Source organism: Triticum aestivum, chromosome 3A (genome assembly GCF_018294505.1).
Source record: "Triticum aestivum cultivar Chinese Spring chromosome 3A, IWGSC CS RefSeq v2.1, whole genome shotgun sequence".
In the NCBI taxonomy this organism is placed as follows: domain Eukaryota; kingdom Viridiplantae; phylum Streptophyta; class Magnoliopsida; order Poales; family Poaceae; genus Triticum; species Triticum aestivum.
This window is the reverse complement of record NC_057800.1, coordinates 93,763,380-93,773,530: the sequence shown is the minus strand read 5'-3', so window position 1 is coordinate 93,773,530 and position 10,151 is coordinate 93,763,380. Positions and strand designations below refer to the sequence as shown.

General features: G+C 48.2%; 1 protein-coding gene across 1 annotated transcript; it reads right to left on the bottom strand.

The window, feature by feature from the left end:
* Positions 1–1,350: 1,350 nt before the first annotated feature.
* On the bottom strand, positions 1,351–2,814 carry LOC123058012 (acyl transferase 7-like). The gene has a single exon (XM_044480856.1). The coding sequence runs from the start codon at positions 2,694–2,696 to the stop codon at positions 1,383–1,385; it is 1,314 nt and encodes a 437-aa protein (XP_044336791.1). The 5' UTR covers positions 2,697–2,814; the 3' UTR covers positions 1,351–1,382.
* Positions 2,815–10,151: the final 7,337 nt, after the last annotated feature.

The window sequence follows — 10,151 nt, the reverse complement described above, 5'->3', positions numbered from 1 at the left end:
CGGCGATGCACGTTGGGCCACCTTAGAGGCCACGTGGGAGGCTATTGTCACTGTGGAGGAGTCGCTGACGCCACATCGAGGTAGTAGGCTAGGCGGCTGCGCACCTTGGAGATCACCAGGGAGGGAAATTCCTCCTTCTGCACGGCGATGGGGCAAGACTGGCTCCCAGACTAGCAATGGGCGGGGAGGGCGGCTCCTCCTTGAAGGCAATCGGGCGCCACTTGCTCCCGAATTGCCGAAGGGGCGAGAACGACAACGCAACCTCCTTGTTGTGGCAGAGACGATGGCGTGGTGGGGAAGGTGGCTCCTCTTCCACACGGGGGGGGGGGGGCGGGGGTAGCAGTGATGTCGGTGTTGGACCGAGGTTGTAGTGTGACCACTCCAACAGAAGCTCCATCGTCTGCCACGCAAATTGCTTGTTCGTCGCGGCAGCCTCCGTGAGGATGGGCGGTTGATCCTGCTCCTAGTAGTCCGAGGATATAGGTTCGACTTCACCTATGAGGGAGCAATCGATGTAGATGGTCCTGGACAACGCGGTCGACAGTGCCATGAGATGAAGCCCTCCCCCCCCCCCCACGGTGCGAAGCCCGTGGAGGTGATGGGAACCACTTCGAGACGCTGCCTTGCCCCTCGAAGTGGATTTTAGGACAGGAGAAGAGAACAAAGGCGATGGTGTAGGGTTTGCGTCCGCGGCTAGCTGACTTAAATAGTTGGGGGCCGAGGGAGGCAGGTCGGCTCTGTATCAATGCGCGTAGGGAAACATCATATCGCCTCTTTAGGATCGACCACGTTTGCTTTGACCAACGTGAATTTAGCGCGGAGACCAGAGCAAGTGTTTTGTATGTGAGCCACGTTTTTGGAGGCATACAGGGCGCGGGTCTGAATGCCTACAAACCTCTCCTACATTTGGTTCCGGTTCGTTGATTACGTTCATCCGGACAAACTGATGTCTCGGCATTGTATGTATGGCAAAAATGTCCGAACTGTCCGATCCAGGCATCCAGGGGACATTTGGTGAACCGCCTTATACTCATGTTTAGAGGGGATGCTGATTTTTGCCTTAAGTACCAATGCTTATTTGTAGAGAATAAATGCTTAATTAGACACCTTGATATGAAGATAAGCACATGATACTTAAGAAAAATTGGTTCATTTTATTGAGCACCTTGCGTTGTACAAGTCCTGATCAACTCCTCAAAGTCAGGATCAAAGCTCATTTTCAGTGAGACTACACACCATGAATCAATCCATCCCATCAACCAATCCAATGCAAGCATATAGTATATATATATATATATATATATATATATATATATATATATATATATATATATATATATAATGACGAGTAATGCCACTTCTTCCGCTCCAGTCAGCTCCGGTCAGTTCATGTCGAGCATTCCCTGATGGAAGGCGGCGACACGGTCGGGCGTCACGCACTGGGTGATGAGCCGTGCCCCTGGCTTGTGCGCCCACGGCTTCACCAGGATGCACGTCGCGATGTAGTCCAGGTTCGTCAGGGGCACGACGTGTGCCGGCGGGCCCCAGCTGTAGTCCACCTCGGCGAACCCGAGCCGCGTCCAGTCCGACACAAGCAGCGTCCGGTAGTCCGACGTGATCTGGTAAGGGTCCTCGCCGCCGTCCGTCCCGGCCTCCCCGGTCGCCCACCGCGCGAACTCCGACGGCATCCGCCTCTTCCCGTCCTTGATGATCTTCACCACGTCCGGGATGGAGGAGCCGGACACCTTGCCCGCGGGCGCCGAGACGCGCATGATGTAGTAGCAGTTGCCGTAGAACCCGGCGCCGGCGCGCGGAAGCGAGGCGTGCAGGAGCGGCCGGGCGTTCATGGCGAAGCAGAGGTGGACGGTGGAGTCCGGCTCGAAACCCGCGGCGCGGGTTCGGCTCTGCCAGGCCTTGGCTACCAGCACCTCGAACGCCGAGCACCAGGAGCCGGCGTGCTCCGTGTTGTACTGGGACTTGAAGTGTCCAATGTAGTCCGCCGAGATGTCCATGGCGAGGTACTCGAGACTCTTGGCGCCCGCGGGGCTCGGCAGGCTGCCGACGACGGCGCCGGCCGGGTCCGGGATGGCCTCACGGCCCCACTGCGGCTCCACCGCCAGGCTTTCTACTGTGCTGCTGCGGGCGAGCTCGCCGACGGCAGCCATGAACTGCGCGGCGCCGGGGCCGTCGGAGACGGCGTGGCTAAAGCGGAAGCCGACGACGAAGCCGCCGCACGCGAAGGTGGTGACCTGGACGAGCAAGACGAGCCTGCGCTCGTCCTCCTCTTCGGCGGGCGTGGGCGGGAGCAACTCGTCCTTGGCGATCATCATGGGGTGCTCCAGGTACTCCACGTCCTCGAGCGCGCAGGCGGCCGCGGCCTCCGTGAACCAGACGCCGCTGCCGTCGCCGCCGCAGTCGACCTGCAGCAGCCCACCTTCCTCCGTGAACCCCAGGCGTCCCGCGAGCGGGTAGTACTGCACCAGGGCCTGCGCCATAGCCCGCTCGATGGTCCTTGCCGGGCCAGCGTCGTTGCCGCCGTCAGGAGCCGGCTTGAAGACGTGCAGCGACTCGATGAGCGCCATCTGGGTGGGGTACCGATCAAGCCAGGACAGGCGGAGCGGGCCGACCGGCGTGGGCTCGGCCGGGGCCACCAGGCGCTGCGCCAGCCGCTCGACGGACTTGTTCACGGCCGCCATTGCAACGAAGCCGCAAGAATTGAATGGAGCTGGCGGGAGAGAGAAGTGATCGGCGGGCAGTTAGCTGACTGCTACTGCTCCTTGCTTGGATTTGGTGTGTGGGCGGGTTGCTTGACTTGCCATTGAAGGGGAGGGTGGTATTTATAGGGGTGGTGGAGTTAACGTCCGGCGATGTGGCTCTTGGTAGTGACGAGGATGAGAGTCGGATGGCTACTGCAGTTGCTCTGCTCGGAGAACGGGGGCGAGGTCGGTCCTACGTCGAGCCGTCGGGTTCAAAAGATGGTGGAGCGTCGCTTTTCCTAGCTCTATCCAGTTGCTTGCAACCATGCCCAGCAGCTCACATTCTTAATTGCGTGCCCTAGTACCACTTCGTCCTCCTAACAACTCCAAGATTGTCGAGGAAAAGGCGGGAGAGAGACATTTGAAGGGATCATATACGTCCATCCGCTTATTTCCATTGCAGATCGTCTTGACTTTGAGTGGCGACTTGTCACACATTTCCGAGGGGAAGGCGCGTGTTCCCTCTGGTTACAGAGGAACAGATGCACGAAAGCTACCGGGTCCGCATGGACCGCGTGCAAGTTAGGCGAATAAATCCACTCGATTTGGACAAAAGATCGGCCGGTGTTGTTGGTGGCAAAAACACTAGTGCTGATGGAAATAAAGGGCGTTTTTAATTAATCGACTCATTTTTCAACCAAAATAATATATTACTATCGCAAAGATACTAATAACACCCGGCTTCCGCACCAACAAAATGAGACATTGAGGATGCACACAACCTTCTAAAAAAAGAAAAAGAAGAAGAAAAATAAATAAATAAAAAGTCCTACCACAGTGGTTAACACTCACAACAACAGCAAACCACCACCAAAGATAGCACCCGGACTACACTTCTTCCGCGCCAGTCAGCTCCGGCCAGTTCATGTCGAGCATTCCCTGGTGGAAGGCGGCGACGCGGTCAGGCATCACACACTGGGTGATGAGCCGCGTCCCTGTCTTGTGCGCCCACGGCTTCACCAGGATGCACGTCGCGATGTAGTCCAGGTTCGTCAGGGGTACGACGTGTATGGTGCCCGAAAATTGAACATGGAACTAGAAATGGTGTTTGATCAACAAACAAAAATTTGAAGGGAAAATTATGAAAATAAAATTGATTTTCCGTTCAAATTCGACACTTTCCCTTTGAAACTTCGATACTTCACCGGAGACTCTTTAGTATCCAAGCGAAGTGCATCACACCTTTTCTGTAACTATCTCAAAGTTTTATAACACCCTTTATTTATCGTACCATGACACCGTGGCCAAGTTTCATTTTCCGATGTCATTCACCGTATTTAAAATTAAAAGTCATTTACCTCAATTTAATACCTAGAAATTCATTTAATGTCCTAAAAATAGCAAGTCAACCCCATAAAGGGCCAAAGTTTTTCATGACTCTTCTAATGGTGTAACTTTGACCTCCGAAAAATTTCCACCCTAATCTTCTTCCCCGACACACAACAACCCTCCAGTGCCGACTGCATCAACGCCTTCGTCACGCACCGCCTGACGAAGACCATCGCTCGAGCACCCATTTCCTAAGTTGTCACACAGCAACCCACCAGCGCCTTCGCAGTAGGCCGCCCCCGATCTGGACCTCCTTGGTGCCGCTGATGCAGCGCCTTAGCGGCAATGAGAGGGGTAGGCGACGAGAGGCGTTTAGGGTTCCACACGGTCGGTCGCCTTGGTGCCTCTCTTGGGAACAACTATCTGGCCAAATGCTGCCATTGACAACTTAAAGTTAGTTTCAACCAGAATAATCATTCAAATATACTCCCTCCGTCCCAAAATTCTTGTCTTAGATTTGTCTAAATACGAATGTATCAAGTCACGTTTTAGTATTAGATACATTCATATCTAGACAAATTTAAGACAAGAATTTTGGGATGAAAGGAGTATAAAATAACATCTTTAATTTTCAAGCATTGTCTAGATCATATTCTTTTACGAGAATTATGTCGGTCTACCATGTCATGTCAAATATCAAATAGAATGGAAAATGAAGGTCACCCAAATATTAGTTAAACATGGAAAAGGATACGTGCGGGACACTAAGACTCTCACAAGCTAAAGTAGCATATTCGTAATGAGGCAGTTCACCACAAACCATCACCCCCTATGGAAGTGTCCAGAAGGTTCTTGGTAAGTTACCTCGATTCATTCATCGGCATAACAGTTGAGTTATCTCCTGATCCTAGTAAAGGTAAAGCTTTTTAGTTTACGACTTAGCTGCTGTCCGCCCACATGTGATAATAGTGGAAGGAGCGCCAACAAAGTGGTGCCCACCTAGTGCTGGTTGGGTTAAACTAGTTGAACATTCGATGGCTCTTATGCTGAGGATGGCAAAGCAGGAGCTGATATGGTGCTACATGACAATAAAGGGAGCATTATTTTCTCATCTTGCAGAGAACTTTTTTCTTATCGGGAAGCGTTGGAAGCCAAATTGTGTACATGCATGAAAGGTATATCTTTTTCTATCAAAGAAGTGACCTACAATCATTGTTGAGATAAATTCTATCATTGCAGCCAAATTGATCCATGAGAGGGAATTGGACAGATCGATTTATTCTTTTATAGTTAAGAAGATCAAGCACCTTATGTCTCTTCGTGATTCTTGTAGTACGCATGTTAACCATACTAAAAAAAGTTAGAGCAACTCCAATGAAACGACCCATTTCATCCGTCGCCGTCCGCTTGGATCGGCGCGGATAGAAAAGTCGGCCCAACGCGCCGACCCAAACGGACGTGTGTCCGCTTTCGTACGCCCGCCGATCAATTCCCGGCCTATTTTTGAGCCGGATTTGCATCAGCGCGGACACAAGACGGATGCGCGCGTGCTCGCCCTCTTTCCTCCCCGGACCCGCTGGTCGGTGCTACATTGGCCTCTTCACATCAAACAGCACACCCTCGCCCGCCTGCTTCATCGCCGACACCGCCGGCAATTTTTTCCGATAAAAAATGATACATAGATAGTTCTAGCGTACATAGATAAAAGAAAAGATCAACTACTCTTCGCTTTTCGACTCCGACTTGGTAATGTCCTCCTCCGACGTCTGAATGTAGGCGTCAGCATGCTGCTCGTCTTCGAAGTCCAAACCCGACGTTTCTCGTAGCTTCAATTTCAATTGAGCGGCCTGCTTCCGCACGCTTGTCCTCCCGATAGGCGGCTCGCTCCATCCTCCTCGCGCCCTCTCCGTCCTCCTTTGATTGTAGAACTGACGCTCATTGACGATGTCCTGCGGGAAGCGTTTGCGCCACACCACCATGGCTTCCACGTCCATCTGGGCGATGGCGAGGCGACGCTGCCGCCTCGGGTGGACACGACGATCCTTGTCGGTGAAAAGCCGCGGGAGAGGCGCGAGATCCTGCGCCTGCTGGCTCGACACGTCGAGAAAATTCATATCCCGACGAGGTCTCAGCGGGCGCCATGCCGCCGCGTTGTGCGTGCGGGTCGGCCCATTGGACGCACTGCCGACCCAAATTTAAAAGAGGACGGACGGCGGGCGGGCAGCCGACCCAAACGGACAAAAAGCGGACAAAAACGCCGTCCGTTTGGATCGGCCCGTTGGAGTTGCTCTTAGCGATAGCTTAGCAAAGTTTGCTACAATTGAAGGTAGAACCATGGCTTGGGTTGGTTCTAGCCCGGATGGTACTCGAGACCTGAGCAATACAATTTTCACCCGCAAAAAGAAAAAAGAAAGCTAAAGTAGCATTATTGTGGTTGAAATGCATGCACTGCTGGAGTGGCTTGGTTTGGTGTGCTTCCGAGTGGTAAGCTCGCAGCCAGATATAAACAAGCTACGAGAGACTTCTCCATAAAAAAGATGACCCATACAAACATATGTCCAAGCAACTTGTTCAATGGGTACTTACAAGATCGCAACAGGCGTGACATTATGCATGCTCAATATATATATTTCCATCAACACATGAAGCATATGCGTAAATGGCGAAGTGGCAAATGCAATCACCCATATATATACTTTCCCTTTGATTAATGTAATGGTAATCATCCATTTGGCTAGCGCACACACGTAAACATCTACTAGCACAAATCTGCAGCTTTACCCCTCTTAATTTAGTTCTGTGGGAAAGTGATTGCATGTGTATATAGTGTTTGGTCGTAGTAGCATCCTATACGCGCGGCTGCTTCTTTAACGCTTTCGATTCAAATGCCTTTTCATACAGAGTGCAACGATGTGAGAACTCGAGGAAAATGTGGCCTGTTATATATGCTCGCAATAACAGTTTTGTTCCGTTTTGGTTGGCGACTTGGCGACACACTCTCTCACGTGTGTTCCGTTTTGGTGTTAAACTTGCACACACGCAGCTTGTCCATCAACATCACCATTACCATCCATCACCGTTACTTTTTTGGATGAAAGCCCCATCATAATATCGATTAGCTAATTAGGCCACATGCATCGACTGATGCAGTAGCCGGAGGTAATCCTCCTTTTCAAAAGAAAATTTTGATTAGCTAATGAAGCAGTTTGTTAATTTGACACCAGCTTAGCTGCACCACTCGACTTCTCCACGCCTAGAGGATAGTTAGTTAAACAGAACGTGCGCCATGTCACTGAAGAAGATTGCAAGCTGCCATCTTCTGCCTGTCAGTCACAGCTGCTTGACTGACACAAGAATTCTTTGCCTCTTTGGCCTATTTTTGCCCCACTTGAATAGTGTGCTGTTGAACAATCGAATAGTCTTCTTTCTATGGGAACCAGGAATGAGAACCGAGAAAATGATGAACGTGATTGAATGCGGATTTCAGCACACTGGCACCGTCTCAACTGAACAAGAACACAGAAGAAGAGATTTTTTTTGGTAAGATGTCACAAGTATTGAGGAGCCGATGTGGTTGCTTATTTTCAGTTACACTACAGGCCAACAGTTAGTTTGGCTTATGTTATCTTTTGATCCGTTTCTCAGGGCGGATCAGATGGTACCCGTTCATTGATTCTCCGGATAGTCAATTCAGAACTCACCACACTGCACAGTGTCAGACAAATGAAAAGGATTAACCAACCATAACCCACAGTGTCAGACAAAAGGATGAACCAACCAGTGGCTGCGCGACCATCATCACCATTAAACTATGCCCGCTACAGCATAGTTTATATATGGTGGAGTAGATCATTTCATTTGTCTAGATCATCGCGCGAGCAGTGCTACCGTAACGGTAATGGACGAGTGAGCTTAATCAAATGGAATTTTATAATCAGCTCACCCATGTGGTTAGTTTATGATCTGGTCTTCTTTTAAGCGGCTCATGTTATTAGTTGCCAATTAGGTAACAAATGGGGATTTTATGTGCTTGGCCTTCCGATTTTTCTAAGTGGGGGTCTGAGGAGCGTGCAGTGCAGATCGAGGTCTTCAATGGAGTTAATTGCAAGGCAGTACCATACTTCGGCACGTCGTAACGAATCAGTATCATTAGTTATTTTTTTTGCCATACATTACTAACTCTAATGTTGCAAAACGGTCTGACAGCTGTATAAGCACATACTAACCACGTATCTGACTGAGTAGCCCCACCTGTCAGGTGACATATGTTTTTTGCAGAAAAGCCCCTTGCACTATTATTATGTGCTTGGCCTTCCGATTTTTCTAAGTGGGGGTCTGAGGAGCGTGCAGTGCAGATCGAGGTCTTCGGTGGAGTTAATTGCAAGGCAGTACCATACTTCGGCACGTCGTAACGAATCAGTATCATTAGTTATTTTTTTTGCCATACATTACCAACTCTAATGTTGCAAAACGGTCTGACAGCTGTATAAGCACATACTAACCACGTATCTGACTGAGTGGCCCCACCTGTCAGGTGACATATGTTTTTTGCAGAAAAGCCCCTTGCACTATTATTAATCACGCACATGCCCTTTGCGGAAAACTAAAAAGAAATGCCGCGCGGGCGGGTTTCGAACCGGCGACCGGCCACGTTACGGACGCACCTCCCAGGCACTACACTAATCTCATTCAGTTGTTAAAAAGGGATACTAAAGACTTATATTCTTTCGTCTTTAAACAAATAAAATGGAACCAAAAATGATGCGGCCGCCATGATTCGAACATGAGCTCGAGCCGGACCGAGAGCGCACTCTATCCACTACAACACAGACATACTCACATCTAGGTAGGGCATGCATGTTTTATAATGTCTGCATTAAACGGGCTGCAGAACCATTTGCATAGCCAGGTTTTTTTAGACGAATGCAAATACTAATTAATTAAATAGGTGCACGCGTCTACAGCCACCGGCTCGAAATTGTTGTACATTTTAGATAAAATACCTTCACAATATTACATTACTAAACGCGTGGCAGGGCCCTTTTGCAAAAAAATTAAAATCCGAAGATCTGAAAAAGTATAAAAGAAATCTGAAACAGAAAACACATAAATAATTTGAATTTATATATTTTATAAAAAGGTCATCCTATATTTAGAAAATCCTCAATGTATATACCAAAATTGTTCATCATACACTAAACAATATATTTCATTGTGTATTTATACAACAATGCTCAGTGTGTATTTACCAAAAAATGTTGCACACTAAACCTATATAAAAAGCAATTGAAAAAAAATGAAAACCCGAAGAATAATGAAGATCTGAAAAAGGATAAAAGAAATCCAAAACAGAAATATAGAATTTATATATTTTAGAAAGTTCATCATATATTTAAAAAATGTTCAATGTATTTAATAAAATTGTTCATCATATATTATACAATAATGTTAATTGTGATCCTAAAAATGTACATTGTGTATTTATACAATAATGTTCAGTGTATATTTGCAAAAAATATTGCATATTAAACCTGTAATATATATAAAAGAAACATAAAAAAATGAAAACCCGAGTAATAACGAAGATCTGTAAAAAGATAAAAGAAATAAAAAAAACTTACAAAATAAAGGGAAAGGTCAAGATGTGTCCGAACTAGATATGCCTCGAGCTTTTTTTTATTGAGGGAAAGATATGCCTCGAGCATGTGCGTGGCTTGTTGGTTAGGGTGCGCGCGCGGTAAGAATTTCGGGCAGGATCGCATCCTGATGCAGCATCATTTTTTCGTTTTATTTTATTTGTTCAAATGTATAACAATATAAGTACAGTATTGTACTTTGAACAAGCCACCGAGGGTGGTGTAGTGGTCGGTCGTGCGCGTGTGACTATCAGACCGTTTTGCAACACTTAAGCTTAGAGTTGGTACTGCATGGCAAAAAAATGACTAATGGTACTTATTCGTTACGACGTGCCGAAGTGTCGTAGTTCCCTGCAATTAACTCCCTCCGGTGTCACAGCCTGGAGCCTGTGCTGAAGAATTTGTTTCGATAAGCAAGTGTGTAGTTTAATACTGTTCCATTTGGAAGACAGTAAGAAGAGAGGTCAGTGTAGAAAAACTATCCGTTCAT

Excerpts from the sequence above, each read along its gene's own strand:
- LOC123058012 (XM_044480856.1), bottom strand. The coding sequence starts at position 2,696 with ATGGCGGCCGTGAACAAGTCCGTCGAGCGGCTGGCGCAGCGCCTGGTG.